The sequence below is a fragment of the Olea europaea genome, chromosome 13 (genome assembly GCF_002742605.1).
Source record: "Olea europaea var. sylvestris chromosome 13, O_europaea_v1, whole genome shotgun sequence".
Lineage (NCBI taxonomy): Eukaryota > Viridiplantae > Streptophyta > Magnoliopsida > Lamiales > Oleaceae > Olea > Olea europaea.
This window is the reverse complement of record NC_036249.1, coordinates 1,170,286-1,188,222: the sequence shown is the minus strand read 5'-3', so window position 1 is coordinate 1,188,222 and position 17,937 is coordinate 1,170,286. Positions and strand designations below refer to the sequence as shown.

The 17,937-nt window shown below is 33.5% G+C and overlaps 1 protein-coding gene across 1 annotated transcript; it reads right to left on the bottom strand.

The window, feature by feature from the left end:
- Positions 1-3,746: 3,746 nt before the first annotated feature.
- On the bottom strand, positions 3,747-9,275 carry LOC111407193 (protein PHR1-LIKE 3-like). Its single transcript, XM_023036531.1, has 6 exons — positions 8,828-9,275; positions 5,616-5,692; positions 5,435-5,489; positions 4,936-5,011; positions 4,783-4,852; positions 3,747-4,397 (listed from the first exon to the last, which is right to left on the bottom strand). Exons 1-6 carry the CDS (start codon positions 9,033-9,035, stop codon positions 3,939-3,941), a joined length of 945 nt encoding a protein of 314 aa, XP_022892299.1. The 5' UTR covers positions 9,036-9,275; the 3' UTR covers positions 3,747-3,938.
- Positions 9,276-17,937: the final 8,662 nt, after the last annotated feature.

The following is a 17,937-nucleotide window of genomic DNA, read 5'->3' as shown; positions in this document are numbered from 1 at the left end:
AGGGAGAAAATTCATAATGCGATGTTAAATAATTACAATGCATTTTCTTCTATTTTGTTTAGATAAATTGGTCATTATACGTGTTGCAAGGGAAAAAAAATTAGGTACATTAATTAATGATTGAGCTGCATCCTAAATGTATTATTTGACTTGCCTCAAGGTAAACTCTACAAGGTAACATCATCATAGTTAGTCAGATATCCTTGAAATGTTGGGGCATTAAATTATTTAATAGAGTTTCTTTTCTTTGGTTAATGTTCGAAGAGAAGTTGGGTGAATATCGAAATGTCATACTTCTATTTAAATCTATCTAAATTATTCCTATTTATTGTGACACTAACATTTTGTTAAAATGTTTAGAAGTAATCGCAGACATGAAAAATTTCAAAGAAACTCCACAACGATGAATATCTTTGGAATGTGGGGGTGTTTGAAATGTCAAATAGATGCACCTTATATTTATTATTCTTTGTGTAAAACTGACTTTTGAAAAGTGTTAGAAATGAAATTGGAGACATACAGGTGAAATACAAGAGTTGAACGGACGCATACGTTTGAAAATGCTATGAGAAGTCAATTTCTAAATTTCATTTATTTATCTTATTATAATTATATATGTGATATTGACATCTTGAAAAAAAGTCTTAGATGACTTTGCAGATATGCAAATGGGCAGGTGAAGAAGAAAAGCTTTACAAATTAATGGTACCAATTTATTGTCCAAGAGGGACATGAATATATATAGTCCGAGATGGATATATATAAATCATCAAGGGGGATGAGTTTAAACCCATAAGGGAGTCACCTTCGGGAGTAACCCAACCTTTGTGATTGAAGATCCCATGAAGAAGGTTCAATGTGGTAGAAACAACCCGTACTGCATGACTTGTAATAGCACTACTTATATTGTGCTGCATCCCTATGGTAATAGTGCTAATAATAATATGATGTTAGGAAGGGTTTAACCCTGAATGAGTACCGAGGCGAGCTTTACAAATTAATGGTACCAATTTATTGTCCAAGATGGACATGAATATATATAGTCCGAGATGAATATACATAAATTTTCGAGGGGGATGAGTTTAAGCCCATAAGGGAGTCCTCTCCGTGAGTAACCCAACCTTTGTGATCGGAGATCCCATGAAAAAGGATCAATGTGGTAGAAATAACTCGTACTGCGTGACTTGTAATAGCACTACTTATATTGTGCTCATTCCAATGGTGATAGTGCTAATAATAATGTGATGTTAGGAAGGGTTTAACCCTGAATGAGTATCAAGGCGAGAATTCTTGTGAGGTGTGGGTCACACACACCTCTGAAGGATTCACCTATGTGAGAGTTGTCATGAGGCTGTGACTATGAGATTGGACTATTCTCTAGAGACTCTTATTAGAATCAAGATTAGAGCACATGACCATTAAAAGCGCTACCCGCTATAAACTAGAGCCTAAATCGATACTGTGTGTGGAACAATTGAAATTTGATCAAAGGGGTCTAATTCAAGGCTTAGTCCATTATGGTTCCCTCAAATGAAAATTGTTATCACTAAGTGAGGTTCAAGTCCAAAAGACACTTACACCTATTGCACAGTATTATGTTGCCACTATTATATAATTTTTAATTATTTTGAAATCTTAAAACTTGTGGGGGATTGTTGGAAATTATATTAAGTTTCAACTTTCAAAATTATTATATTTTTAATTTTCAGTTTTAATTTAATTAAAATCTTAATTTATATTATAACATAAAATTAAATATTTAAATGGAGGTTATGGATTGATTAATTCTCATTAGTGTGGGGTTTAAATTATACACTATAAAAAGGGAGGACACAACATGAAAATCACAATCTTGAGATACAACAAAAAACCCCTCTTGAAACACTATTCTTTCTACAATTTTATATTCTACTTTTGGCATCTCGTGAAAGGCTCGTTCAATTATCTCCCTATGATCGTATCCATAGAAGGTGAGCCACATGAATTTTATCTTGGAACTGTGTAGTGTCGAAAAAATCCGCACGAAAGGGAGGCAACACGACTTTAGGATAGCGTCGTCGACGTGACTCCCAAGACTTGATTATCTAACCTTCTTCTTGTTTTATATTATTGTTGAATTTACGTTTATGTCATTTAACTGATTATGCTAATTTCTAAATAAATTTACATACAAATCACCCAATTTTCCCAACATTTTGCGCGTCTTGTTTGTATCAAAATAGAGTTTCACTATGAAAAGGAAATGGCATTGTGCCTGCAGTAAAATTTAAATTTTACAGTGATTTTCAAATATTGAAATGTGGCTCTTTTTTTTTTTTTTTAACGACAATATGAAATGAAGATATAAACCTGAGTGACGAACATGAAATAACGTGCAAGTTGAGTGATCTCAAGTGAATTTTCATAATCATGCAAGACCAATTGCATACGACTTTTGACAGTCAACAATATAATACAAATGAAATAGATCCTCTGGACATATTTGAGTAATTTTTTGACGGCACTTCTCCTGATTTAAAAAAAAAAAAAAAAAAAAGTGTCAAAAATGTTTAAAGACCGATTTTATAGGGCATCTGCTTCTGTTTCTACAGCCCTGTTTAGCGTAACTGTTGCTCTTACATCATGATTTTATGAAGAAACTACCTTAATTTTTCTTTTCTTTTTTTTTTAAAAAAGAAAATAATAGTTTTAAAATAGCTTCTTATTTTGAAAATGCTTCTAGAAGAATTCTTTTGATTTAAAAAATAGCAACTTTATAGTAGTTTTTTTTCTAAAGAAAAAAAAATTCATAAAATTAGTTAAACGAGTTCAATAGCAACTTTTGAATATCAAAATCTTTTGATTTCTATCCAAACATGTTCAAATAATCTTTCTTAATTTTAAAACAATTTGACTTTTTAAAAATCCTGTCAATCGACCCCCTAAGATGACTTCGGAAGTTTCTATAAAATGTAGAAGCAAATACAAAAAATTAATATTATTTACAGTCGTTCACTACCATAGTCATTCTACATGACATACATGTAACGCTTAGTGATTTATAGTATAAAGTAATAAAAAACTACCATATTAATATATTAAGTCACTAACCATCACATATATCTTACATAAGGCGACCAAATGAACTATTTCAATTTAGGTTTGTCCAATAATCTACTCCGAGGAATTTAATGCAATTATGATGCGGACCCGTCGATCGAATTGTTTCCTTTTTCCTTTCTTTCAAGAAGCAACGTTAAGAATCAATTATAATTCATAATCAATTAAGGTTTCAATTACACTACACCAAACAGAACCTGATATCAACATTTTATATTAGTTACGAGCTGTAAACCAGTAATTATCACAAAGGAGATATTTTAATATTCATTAATTAATTCAGATATCAGTATTTAAAATAAACCATCTCTTAGAGCGCCGGCCAAATCCATCCCAAGTTTCAGTTCAGGTTCAGCCAAAAAGTAGTATTAAATTCTCAAAGAAGATTATAATAGTGACACGTTTCTCGAACTGCAACAGAAAGACACGTATGCAATATGATTGGGGCCCCACAAAGTTCAACAAAATTTACAAGAAGGGCCCACATGATGCAGCACTAGGAGAGAAAACATGACTTGGTTTAACTTGTTCGTATGCATACTTCCTACCTTCAAATTCAGCACATTCTAAGTGACTACCAACTCTATTTAAGCATCAGTCTAACGAGGATGAAAACAATTGGACAATTCTGCAAATTAAAAGAGATATGGCAATAATGGAGAAGATATTGTGTGCACTGATAGAAATAAATGGAACAGTGAATATAGAGAGAAATCCGATCTTAACTCTTAAAACATCAGCAGCTTTAAAATATATAGCTCGCGAGGAGTAAAGTTTACCGTGTTTCTTCCCTTTTCACAGTCCAGAAGCGATCAGGGTCAGTCACAACGATTAAATTTTTATACACCATACCCGGTAATGCCACAGGAATTAACTTGTACCGCATGCAAATCCGGGGTACGCAAATCAGAGTCACCCCACATGAGAGGTGCATTTGTTGAATCCATGTTCAGCACTCGTTTCTTTCCTCCAGGTGAAGACCCATCAACGGGTAAGCCTATAGGACTCTCATGAGACGTAAGGCAGCTTTCAGTTGAACAATCAGCACGCTGCTGATGAAATCTAGGAGATACTACTTCTGGGCCATGGGTACCCAACTCATCAGCAGATTGTGAACTGTATGATCCAAACGGATTACGCAGAGTTCTAGGTTGTGTCTTCGTTCCTTTTTCAGGAAAATTCTCCGCATCATTGTTTGTATCTCCAATAATTTGATCAGCAAGCATCTTGCAGGCTCTTTCCAACATAGCCATGTACCTTTTCTCAGCATCCTGCCGAATCTGCAAATGCTTTTCAGCCTGTGTAAACAAGTTAAACCAAATCAGCCAACAGAAGCACAGATTTCGAGGCGATTTTGTGAAAACCCTCAAGGGCATTTCTGGATTAAAACTTCCAAACCTTAGGTGGATACAGCAATCATTTTCACCTTATCACTATTTCCCTTCTGCTAATGGCATGTTAAGTAACCAGGATTGGCTAATACTGGACAATATCATGGAAAAGATAGAAGCTGAAATCGTGTTCTTATACTAGTCAAATCGAGTATTGCATACCAAGTGTGCATTAGATAAAATTAAAGGTTTAATTGAACACATAAATCAACACTAGAATCTACAATTTTAAAAACAGATCAGAAAGTCAACTTCTTCTGGTTATAGAAAGGTCTACTGATGGAAAACTTACTTCAACTTGCAGGTGCAGTTTACTTTGAACTTCCATCTGAGCTCTCAATGCTTCCTTGACTTCATAACCCCTAGACACATCATCCAAGTTTTAACCATTGTGTTGACATATTCATGTGATATGGAATTTCGGAACAAGAACAAAATCTCTTACTCAATTACGTCGGAAGCTGGCAAGTTTTGAGGATTGCTGGCACAAGGGCTACCCAAAAGGTATGAACCCGACAGTCCTTTCATTTGCCAAGTAAAGAAGTCAGTTCAAAATAGAAATCCAAATCTAGATTATATATATATATCTTCAGATAGAATAATCAATTTGGATGTCATTTTTGGCTAACTCAACAGAAGAAATTCCTCTCGTGTCAATATGTTTGCTTCCCTTTCTAATTTTTCCTTCTTCTTTTTGTTTTAGTCAGGGCAGATAGGATAGTTCAATAACTTCATTGAATTTTCTCAAGTTTCATTTTTCTCTCTCCTTTATGGGGGAGGCAATATTCAGACACAGCTACATCAACCTAAAGTCTATAACACCTCTTCGTAAAAAGTCAATACAACTGAATACAATATCATGTCACAGCTAATTTGGAAAGACTAAATACTTAAGAGAGAGTTGCACAACTGGAGGCCACCATTGGAAGTCATACTGAACCTACCTTCTTTTGGAGAGTCACCAAAATCTTTCCCAGATTGCTTACCTAGTCTATATTTCTGTATAGATGCACGAAAAAATCTTGTCAAACAACTGGAAACCAGTTTCACTGACCTGCAAGCTCTGTATATAAATCAATTGGGAGGAAAAACCAAATAATATTAAAAGAAAGAAGGAAAAAATACCTGGAGGTGACTCTTCAAATGAAAGAGAGTCAATCCCTTAACACCCATTGTTCGCATTATGGCCTTTGGGGTAGCTTCTGCAATAGAATTCGTCTGAATGTAATCTAAACTATAGTAAATTCTATTTGGAAAATTCTTTATCTGTGAAGTTTCAGATAGAAATTCCCGATAATAGTCTATCAGGATGAGAAACCTATTATTTCAAGTTTCTCTAAAAAATAATTAGTTTTTATCGAATAAGTGAAAGTTAACGTTAAAAGAAATATAACAATGAAATTTCAAAGAATAGTAGCTGCCAGTCTCATCAAAAGATCAGTTTCATGATCTAGAGATATGGGTTTCAAAGAAATTGATACAAATTTATCAATAAGAAAGCTAGCAGGAATTAGTAATAATACATCCTCAGTGAGGAGGGATTGAGGACAAACTTGCTGATAAGATGAGCACTAGCAGCATGCTCAACCAGCGCATGATTTTTTCATCTTGAAGAGATTGGCCGAAGAAGCCATTCATTATGCTTAGAAGTTATTTAATAGCTTCCCTTGCATTACCCAGGATCTATGAACTGCTAAATTTATAACTTTTCAGATCAACCAACGGTGAACCATCTTTTAAGTGCCATCAATTATTTCTGCAATTTAATGGAGTGACTTGGTTCAATTTAACGGCCCTTAATGTAGCTCAGAAGTTTAGCAACTTTTTTAGTTTTATATTCTTTTGAGTTGTGTAACATGTACATACAAAAGTAACAGTCTTTTTTTCCTTTTCTAATTTTTGGTGTTATTTATTTTTCCTTTTCCTTTTTGTGGGGGATGGGGGGAGGGGACGCTATTGCAAGAATGTGTTTTCAACCTTCCCGGTTTCCAGAAACTAGCAGCCCAATCCAGATGATAGGTGCCAAAACTAGCTAATAGAGTTGCTTTAGGGATGTTGGATGTTGTGTTTCCAGAAACTAGCAGCCCAATCCAGATGATAGGTGCCAAAACTAGCTAATAGAGTTGCTTTAGGGATGTTGGATGTTGTGTTTCCAGAAACTAGCAGCCCAATCCAGATGATAGGTGCCAAAACTAGCTAATAGAGTTGCTTTAGGGATGTTGGATGTTGTGTTTCCAGAAACTAGCAGCCCAATCCAGATGATAGGTGCCAAAACTAGCTAATAGAGTTGCTTTAGGGGTGTTGGATGTTGTATATCATAATGATTTATTATACTTTGAGAGTTTTTTCTTAGTCTTCACCATTATTCAATTCCATTAAAAATGCTCCATCTTAACAATGATATCCATTTTTGTTTGAAGTTTTCAGAGAATGAATAAAAAAAAAAATAGTGATCCCAAACAGTTTGATGTTTTGTGCCAACTAGACCGAGGGTTTTTAATATAAATAACTATAAAAATCATCTTACACTTTTTGATTCCTTGAAGCAATAGCCAAATTCTTTCCGAGTAATGCTATTCATAATGGGGTCTACTGATACTTGTCTTACATGGCATACATGTGAGTATGTAACAATTTGTTATTTAATACATGAGACAATAAAAAACTAACACACTAGTTAGGGATAGAGCGATTCGGTTCGGTTCAGTTCGGTTCGTTTCTACAGAAAAAAATAATGGCTCTAGTTCTTAGAACTGATAACTATTTGGTTCTAGTTCTAGAACCAAGAACCGACTCAATATATATATATATATAGAGAGAGAGAGAGAGAGAGAGAGAGAGTGCTTGTTTGAGTCCTATTTTATTGTGAAAAATACATTTTAAAATAATAGATTGATGGAAAATGTGTGGTAATGAAAAAAAATTTTGAATTTACCTTTAGTATTATTTTATTTAAAAATGTGTGGTTGAAAAGAAGACAAAAAATATATTTTGAAAATAATAAGAATCAAACAAGGGCCAATATACAAATTAATGAATCACAATTCACACCAAAAAATTTAAAATTCGATTGAAAATCAACACAAAAGGATCATGTACTTTTGGTTTTTTATTTCTCAATATGGAGACTGGAAACCCAAATTTATTTTGGAGACCCAAACCCTAATTCATTTCTCATTTTCTCTCATTTTTAATTCATACACCGACTCTCTCACGAGAGACCAAGAAGTACCATCCGTCGTCTACCGTTGAGCTCATCCACAACTGTCACATGGATTTCTAAAATTGAAGCCTCAACCTTTGGTTCTTCTTCCTCAAATGTTCTCTCTCTTTTTTTTTTTCTAAATCAGTAATGAAACTCGAACCAAACCTGAACCAAATGGTTCCATGTTTTAAAAAAAAAAATATATATATATATATATATATGATTTGATTCCATTATTTAAAAAAAAAAAAAAATCATTGGTTTATGGTTTGGCGTCCACCCCTAACATTAGTGCATAAAATAACAAACTGCCACTTATATACCATGTATGAAGACTATCGGCAGTCCTCATTATGAAGGGCATTATTCTAAAAAAGGAAGTGTTACATGTACATAATTGTCTACATAATGGCGTCCATAATTACACGTAACATTGGATCCAACCTTTAATTCAAATCTCATACTTGCACATGAACAACCGGATGATTGTCACGTCACATTATGGACACCATTGTGTGCAATAATTATGTACAAGTAGAATTTTCCTTCTAGAAATATACATGGTATTCAATTTTTACATTGTTTAATTAGTTTCCGAGAGAGAATCTCGTGATCCAGCCGTAAAGCTTCATGTTATAAACACAGATGTAGCTATCGTACTTTCCAATGCATAATGCTCGCGATTTTGGCTTTTTGTTAACTATGTAGGAATTAGGATGGAACCCTAGTAACAAAATTCTACTTTCGCTTCTCCAACGGATGCTCAAATCCAACTTGTTTGTGCTAAGATTTGAGCAACCATCCCAAACGGTGAACCTATTAACTGGGTATCCGGTGTCCCAATACCATTATAAATTCATCATCTGCTCCATATCTAAATAAATCCATCATCTGCTCCATATCTAAGTAGGTAACTAGGATTTACTGCGCATATGGTCAGCCGTTTGTATTCAACAATTAACACCCCAGAAACACATAGTTAACAAAACGACATTAAAACAATTAGAGCCCAGGCCGATCAATAAATCATCAATTCTAGTTCACGATAGAAATCGCGGGGTAGGGGAGCACCGATTGGGAAAAGATACTAAATACAAAACACAAAGAAGAAAAATGGGAAAGTGATACTAACTGCTGGCGCCACCAAGTTGAGTAACAGCATCAACAAAGCGTTCATGGAGGTCAGCTGTCCATCTCAGGCGAGGTTTTGGGTCAGAAGTAAGGACCAAACATGGGTCCCCCGCAGCAGCCCTTTGGCTAAACCCACCACTAATATTAGGCCCCTGAATGTTTTCTTGGCTTAAAATAGCTTCTCGGGGTTGAATCAATCTGGGAAACATGGGGTTTCTTGAATCAATACAAGGAGAAAAGACCCTGTAAAGAGATCTGGGATTCTTCCTTTTTTGCTTCTCCTTTTCAGCTACTTTATTTAATCGGGAAAAGGTAAATTATGATTAACTATCCCTTTCACTTTTGTTCGTTTATAGAGGAAAATTGTCTGTTTGTTGCTTTTAGTGCTGGAAAAAAAAAATCGCATTCTTTTGTTAACAGTTTGAGAAGCAGCGCAGAAAGTTTTTCTGAGGTTTGGCTATTTTACTCTCTCCTGTCATTCGCTCCAATTTTCTGCAGTCTGAACTAAAGTCGCGCGTCATTCTCCGCGTTTGCGATTAGATTGTTGACCCACAAATAATTGGAATCCAAAGAGAAAGAACAGGGTAGAAATGTGAACTGAATAATGCTATTCATTTATCTGTGGTGATCATGATGAATTATTTGATACGCTGTATTTTAATTATAATTAAACTTCTTAATCACTACTCATTATAACAATTATGGTGTGTCTGATTGCAAGCATAAAATTTATATAAAAAGAAAATAAATTCTAGATAATTCAATTACCTAAAATTTATTTGTATGGAAATTATTGATTAAATGTGTTTGATCGATTTAATTTTCAACTTTAAAAATAATATACTTGTTCGATTTTTAATAGTAGGTAAATGAAAGTGGATAAATGAGAGAGAGAGAGAGAGAGAGAGAGAGAAAGAGCGAATTATCTGAAAAATAGAATCATACTCTCCTAAAGAAAATATTTTCCTAAATTTTGAAAAAAAATGGTCACGTGACGAAACGTAGAAAAATGTTTTCAATGAAAAAAAAGTCAGTCAAACAATACAAAAGTAGGAATTTGAGTAAAAAAATATATTTTTCATGGAAAATATTGGCAATAAAATGCACCCTTATTTCTTTTACTTTTTTCTGTCAAATTTTTATCTTCAGTCTTTCATTAATTAGCATATCTAATTCTTGATGATGATTTATATCAAAATATTTTGTTTTCATTCTTTGAAATGGGGAAAAATATATAACTTACCTGAAAATTACAAAACGTTTAAGTTTAAAACTTGCAGAAACGTCACTAAAGCTTAGAGCGCTTTTAGAAACGATTACTGAAGTTTACAAACTTATAGAAACGGTCACATGGATTTTTCAGATATTTGGACTAGTTTTGCAGTAATTTTTCGGCAATTTCTGACCCCAAAGATCAACGGATTTGGATACCGTTGGAGAGTCTACAATGTTCTACTCAATTACCACAAAAAATATCCACATAAATCCAAAGGATTCGGCCAAAATAAACCTACATAGTCAACTTCCCGAAATCTGAAATTTTGCCCAGATTTTTCAGATTTTTGAGCGAGGTTTACGGCAATTTTTCAACAACTTCTGCTAAGAAGACCGTCGGATTTAAATACCATTGGAAACCCCACAATATTCTCTTCAATTATCACCCAAAATTTCTCCCCAACTCCAAAAGATTCAACCGAAATAAATCCACAAAATCAGCTCTTCGAAATCTGAAAATCAGCCCAAAATTTTCAAATTTTTAGGTGAGATTTTGGGGAGCTAAATGTGAGTTTATTCCGGTCGAATCCTTTGGAGTTATAGGGAGATTTTGGGTGGTGATTGAAAATGACATTGTGAGCTTTCCAAAGTATCCAAATTCAATAGTCTTAGTTGTCAGAAGTTGTCGAAAGCCGCAAAACTCGCCCAAAAATCTGGATAGATTTTCAGATTTCTGGGAGCTAACTTTGTGGGCTTATTCTAGCTTAATCATTTGGAGTTATAGGGAGATTTTGGATGATAATTGAATAGGACATTGTGAACTTTCCAACGGTATCCAAATCCGACCGTCTTGGTGGTCGGACGTTGCCGAAAAATTGCCACAAAACTCGCCCAAAAATCTGAAAAATCTGGATGATCGTTTCTACAAGTTTGTAAATTTCAGTGACAATTTCTGCAAGTTTTAAACTTCAGTGACCGTTTTGTAATTATCAGGTAAGTTCAGTGACTGTTTGTGAAATTAACCTATTTTTAAAAATACGATGAAAAATAAGTTGTTTTATGTCATTTCAACAAATTTTCAGATTTAAAACTGTTATAAAATATAAAATGTGTTAACTAGTGAAAAGTTTGAGTCTGAGAATGACATAAAAAAAATATTTAGGGACATAGTTCTATAGTGAGTAAAAATTAATAATCTTAAATGCAATTAAAACGTGGTGCAAAAAATAAATATTGTGATGTGAATAAAATTACCCAATGATTAATCGCATTATTAATGTAAAATAAGCCTACTTTAGTTTCCAGTTTAATAGAGTTTTAATAACCGTAAATAATTTTAATAATTCATATTCACCCCATCTCATTTATATAAGATAATTTTGTTATTCACACAAATTAAGAAATTTTATTTAATGCTATTGAAAAATGAATTTTTTGCAATGAATTTTCCTAGTCTACCCTTATCTAATTATCAATAACTAGTAGTAAATAATTGTGATCAAATGTGTTTTTGTCCATGTTTTCAAAAAGAAGTGGGAAATGTATGTATGTATTTGGATAATTACAAGAACGGAAATTAAATTTTGTATAAATACAAGATTAAATGGGAGGAATTGATTTCAAGTAGATAAATTAAATAGAAGTATGGAATTCTAACTCTTCCAGAATGGTACCTCACTAGTGGCTCGGCCCCGAGAAAGAGGCCTTCTTTGCCTTCCACCTAAACTGTGTAGGAAAGGCCTACTTTTCGTCTCTGATTTGGTATAGCTACTGTACATGATTTCAAGAGTCGTGATGATATTATCGAAGAACGTCTTTATCAGAATATTTTTACTTCTCACTTCGATCAATTAACAATAATTTTTCTAAGGACTTTTTATTAATAAATGAATAAAACAAATACTTTTTCAATAGAGACAGTAAAATAAAGAAAGTCCATCTATTTAAGCCCCTGTTTGATTAACATTAAATTACATTACATTACATTTCATTTTTCTCTCTCCTATTTTCAACCATACAATCTTCTATAAAATAATATTACACGTAAATCGAAAACTTTACTTTCTTTTTCAACCACTCATTTTTCTAAAAAATACTATTCCCCCCATTACCATTTTCAGGTAATGGGGGCCAAACAGTATTTAAATAAAACTGAAGAAGTACCATGTTGTCATATATCAACCTATCTACAAAAGGTCGAAGCTTGACGTGGCACAAATTAGTTGGGCTCAATAAGCTACCTTTCCCACCAAATGGTAAGTTACGATATTCTAGTAGTAAGAAAATTAATAAATCAAGTTCATTTATTTTAAAAAATGAATCGTATCACCCTGATTCGTAACTGCACTTGACGAGTTGTCCACCCTTAAATAAAACTGAAGAAGTACCATGTTGTCATATATCAACCTATCTACAAAAGGTCGAAGCTTGACGTGGCACAAATTAGTTGGGCTCAATAAGCTACCTTTCCCACCAAATGGTAAGTTACGATATTCTAGTAGTAAGAAAATTAATAAATCAAGTTCATTTATTTTAAAAAATGAATCGTATCACCCTGATTCGTAACTGCACTTGACGAGTTGTCCACCCTACAAACCCTTATTGAGGCACCACCTGTTAAGCTACTAAGTGTTGAAATGTATATTTTGTGTCATCTTTTATTTTTCTATGTCTACTAAATATTGAGAAAATAATTTGTATTGTTAACTAATGATATTTTAAAAAATATGTTATTAGATATTCGAGTTTGGACCAAGTAATTAGGTGGATACAAATGATTTCATTTATAAAGGGTGATTTCGGGTAATGATTTGACATACAGGCCTATTTTGTTCATATTATAGTGGTAAAGTATGCCTTTGGCGGGCCAACTTCGAGGTGGACAAGGCCGTGTTGGGTTGCTATGGCCTCAAGTAGGTTAGTCTATATGGTCGAACTGGTTTAAGTCAAAATATATTTTGATACTTAGCGCATCAACTTTATCGAAGACACTTATTTGCTCTCTCGGTGTCACATTTATATTTACCGAGACGACTCGAGATCTTAAAGATGAGTTTAGAGTAATGTTTTGAATAGAGTTTGGAATTGTTGTGTAGATTCATCATAAAACTAGTACTTTAGTCGGAATTGTTGTCGGAAATTCGACTAACGCAATCAAAAGAACAAATAAAATAAGCAGAAAAATAGAAAACAGTAGATGAAGCGAGGTATGCCAAAGCAAATTTTCTCAAGACAGATTTCGCCCCTCAATGAAGTGCAAACGGGATTATGGACGTCTGTCTCCCAAGATACAACGCAAAATAACCACGAAAATATAAGAGAATTTTTAGAGCAGAATATGGAGAGAGAAGAATTTAGAAATCAATTGAATTCGTAATTGATTTGGTATGTAAAAAATGAATATGGGAGTCTCTATTTATAGAGATTGAAATGTCTCATGGAACAGGTGTGTGACATTTCAGGAACTGGTGCACCACTTGGTCTGATTCGTCTTAGTCATTGGATTGCACTATTTTCATGATCTGACGGCCCAAATTGAACTATGAAGTGAAGTGTCCATTCATCATGCCTATTCACCAATTTCTGAACAGTCACAGCCATGCGGATGCCACGTGTACATCTAACTACCACGCAGGACGAAGGGATGCGACCTACCACACGTGCCCCACTTAGAATGCCAACTCGTCGAGCCTTGTGCTGCTACGTCATCGAACCACAAGTCCATTTCCGAAAACTATAAGGCTCCCCAACTCCTCGTGACAATGCGTACGTGCGAAGTGCGCCTCTAAAGCGCTCAATGCGTACTTTGCGACGTGCGCGTGCTGGGACCGGGTCCGGGTCCGGGGAGCGGCGCGAGTGGTGTGAAGCACCACTCTAGTGTTGACTAGCCTTTGGCTAGTTTGCTAGTCTTTGGCTAGCTAAAATTAGCCAAGTGGTAGGTAACTTATTAAATTATATATTATTCACACAACTCACTATATAAACAAGACTATTTTCTTGTAAACTTTCGATGTGGGATTCCTTTCCATATATAAAACACTTAAAATGAGCTTATCAACATATGGACTTATATTGGAGATTTTTCCAATTCACCTAAATTAATTCAATGGCCCACATCATTAAATATTACATTTAATGCTTTAACCCAATTACATTGTCATCTTTATAAAAATAAAATAAAATATAAAAAATGCATGCATGTGATTAGTAAGCGATTCGAAACCAAACATTTTATCCTTGGTCCTTGGTTGCTTTCTTTTATTTATACATGCCACATGGATAGTGATAGAGTTGATTTATTGAATAATTTTATGAAACTTACCTATCAAATTAAAGAGCAATCTAAAAAGTAATGACACGGATTAAGAAGTATATATTTATGCCGGTCTGTTCAGTCTAATACACTAATTATTTCATTTGATAGACGTGAGTTCAACAATAGACACATACAAAACAACGTAATAATTTGTGCAAACAAGCTCTGGGATTCCTAGGATGACATTTTTCTTATGTTGGTTTCATTTAACCTCCGATACACTGACAATTTGTGTGTATCCAATCTTGTTCCTTAGTCTCACACACAACTTGGTTATGTCCATCCCTTCTCCAGTCACCACCAACTGGTTCTTATTCTGCCCTCCTAATGTTAGAGAGCTCACACCTGCAAATTCATCATAAATATCAAAATTAGTCAAACTTACCAATGCGACCGAACTAAGGCCCTTTTTGGTGTAGCTAAAAATTAGAGATTTAGTAGATTTTGATGAAACTAATGAAATATCAGTTGAAAATTTAATAAAAATTGTGGACAAGTTGTCGTCCCTATGAAATGTGTGGTTGAAAATGAATTTGAAGAAGAATAAGTTTTGAAAATTTGTAAGGCAAACGGGGGCTAAATGAGTTGGAGATGTGGGCTCAATCAAACAACTTACTCTGCCATGGGATTAATCCCCGGCTTTCAAACCATCGACTCAATCTACCATAAAAGCCATAGTAAGGGATTATTCTTCTAAACGCAACTTGCAACTTTCTGTGCTTCGTTCTATCTAAACCACAACTCTTGTCAAAATATTAGTAGAACGAAAGGTACTGATTTGGAATTCTATTCTAAGGATTCATGTGATTTAACAGTTTCCAATACTCGAGAATCAGGAATGCGAGGCTGCTTGTAATAATAATCAAGAAAGAAAGGAAAAAAATCTGATGTTCTGAAGATTTTCAGAACATGGTTGCAGACGAATATGAAATTGAATCAAAGCTGATGAATTAAGTATGTAAATACAAACCGTAAGTTTCTGCTGCAATCTGCAAGGCTTTCTTTTGACACTTGGAGCAACGCATCTCTACTTGGAATTCAGCTTTTTGCTAGAAAGAAATTAAAAGAATGTCAAAAAACTTGTAAAATCCAGAGAAGTATAACCGAGATACGAAAGAGAAAGTCTGCACCTTCATAGTTGCAAAGTATGCGTTCCTATAATGCCTTCTAAGCTACAAGAAATATATTTTATAGAACCTTTTAAAGAAACGCCAAATTCCCTGTAGAAGCAATGGCGTGTTGGTTGGATCAAATAACAAAGGGCTTGTTTGGCAATGTAAGAGTTTCTTTTAAAAGCTCTTTTAATCAGACAAAACACTTTCAAAAAATTATTCAAACACGTTCAAAAGTATCTTTTTAGTTATAGAAGTAGCTTTTAATTTTTCAAAAGCCATGTCAACCGAGCCAAAATATCATTGTTGTTCGATATTAGGGGATCGATCATTTCTGTAATTTTTCTGTTCCTTTCTGATTAAGTTTCCATATGTTATAAATCTACTACCCAACACGTTCAACACGTTAGAGAGGGTTGGGAACAAGTCGATGCAGTCAATGAAGAAATGAATTTTAGGCACGTTCATTTATTAAGCTTCATTTTTCAAACAACAAGTCAATGCAGTCAATGGACTTGGGCAGCATGTACGATGTTCCCATTGAAAATTTTCTTCCAATGAAGTATGAACATGTTTGGGGTTTGTCTGTGATTAATGATGAAGTAAACTGGCCATTGAAATTTCACACTCTCTCTTCTTGGACAAGTATATCCATTTTTGCTAAGTGGGTATGGTTTAGATCCATTTTAAATGGGGGATTTGTTAGGGGTTGAAATCAGAGTGGGAAAAAGGTTAGTAGAAGGGTAAGAGGAGTATTCAGATTTCTTGTTAAAGATGTAAAAGAGACGAGTCAAGAAAAGTCTGCTGGCTATAAACTTGGCAATATGAGATGGAATTAAACTCTAAGCTTGTGTGATCTTTGACGTTTCACTCAAATCTAGTCAATCTGTTCTCCAAATATTGTATACAAATTAATAAAATTTTAATTTTTTTTAAAATCATGTTCAATTGAATGTAACAAATATGTTAATAGTAGGGGAATTTACATAAATGTCACTAAAATTGAAAATGCATAAAAAAAATTCATTTGCACCAATTTCTTCCAAAAATGTCACTTTTTTATGCAAAATGTCCATTTTACCGTTTATGACACTTTTTTAGGAGTGATAAATGCTTGATTTAAATGCAATTAATGGTGTGATATAATAATTTTTTTTATATATTTTAAACATTTAAGATATGATTATTATATTATATGATGATTTGTTTTATATATTTTAAACATTTAAGATATGATTATTATATTATGTAATATGATTTTTTGTTAAAAAAGGGTGAAAAGTTAAAAAACACTCAAGCATGTATGAACACAAATCATACCTTCTTCTTCATCTTAATTCCATCATCAACAAGGGAAAACTATTGATCAATCTTAAAGATGAGCTACTAGAAATTGTTTATATTTTCGTTTCATAGTTTACTACTTTAAATGTTTAATACAACATGGATATATTTAATTGAACTTTTTGAATCTCTTATTCATTAATATGTTTTATTTATGATATATTCTTCAAATGGAAAAAATATCAACATCCTCTAGAAAAATGTGAAAGATTTCATATTTAATGAAGTATTGAGTCATTCCTTATTTATTTGTGGGAAGATATTGTGATGTTGTAGTTGAAAATTGATTATCACCATTAATATTTTCAATAATTTCTTCCAAAGAACTAAATACATGGTTTTCAAGCTTCTCTGAAATTTATGGCAATTCAACTGTCGAGTAGTGTCGTCGAAACCGTCAGGTTAAACATTTGAACTGTCGAACTCGACATTTACTCACTATCGGGATAGACAATTTAATTGTCGACTTTGACATTTGAAAACTGTTGAAACCCTTTATTTTCCTTTTTACTATTATATGGATCTAACGAAAGCTCCAATTTGATGGAATTAAATGTCGACATATGGAATGTGCAAAATTCTCACATTTGCAATCTTGACATTTCATGTACGAGTCATCACTTGAGATTCATCATGTCGCATAGAGAAAAGTTTGCTCAACCTCCAATGTCATATAAGTTTCTTAAACAACCGCTCAATGTCGTTGTTGACATTGTATGTCGAATGTTCCTCCTACTGCGTTGTACATTTTCAAGTTATATTATAGCTTTGTTGTCATTATTGTTTGCGGCTATTATTGCTCCTTATGTTGTCATTATCAAACTCTACTACCGTTAAAAATAATTCAACCACACCATTCAAAAACTGCTATCACAATCCACTAAAAATCCAATTTTAATCCCAACAAAACACGTTGTTTGTAAGTTGTAAATAGTGGATTCAATTGACGCATAAATAATAAACACCACTAATGTTAAATCGTATTACTATGGAGAAAAAGAGGATGACAATTACAAAATTGGATTAAAATATTTACTACAATATTAGAGGTGGAGTGTTTTTTGTACTTTAAAAAAATCAACAATTTAACATATTCGTTATCTTTATTCTTTTTTATCATGTTTA

What these genes read in the sequence shown, in the direction of transcription:
- LOC111407193 (XM_023036531.1), bottom strand. Translation starts at nt 9,035, where the DNA reads ATGTTTCCCAGATTGATTCAACCCCGAGAAGCTATTTTAAGCCAAGAA. An exon ending in TCAACTTGGTGGCGCCAGCA is followed by an intron (nt 5,693 to 8,827) that starts GTTAGTATCACT and finishes ATTCTATTGCAG; the next exon opens with AAGCTACCCCAAAGGCCATA. An exon ending in AACTGCACCTGCAAGTTGAA is followed by an intron (nt 4,398 to 4,782) that starts GTAAGTTTTCCA and finishes TTGTTTACACAG; the next exon opens with GCTGAAAAGCATTTGCAGAT.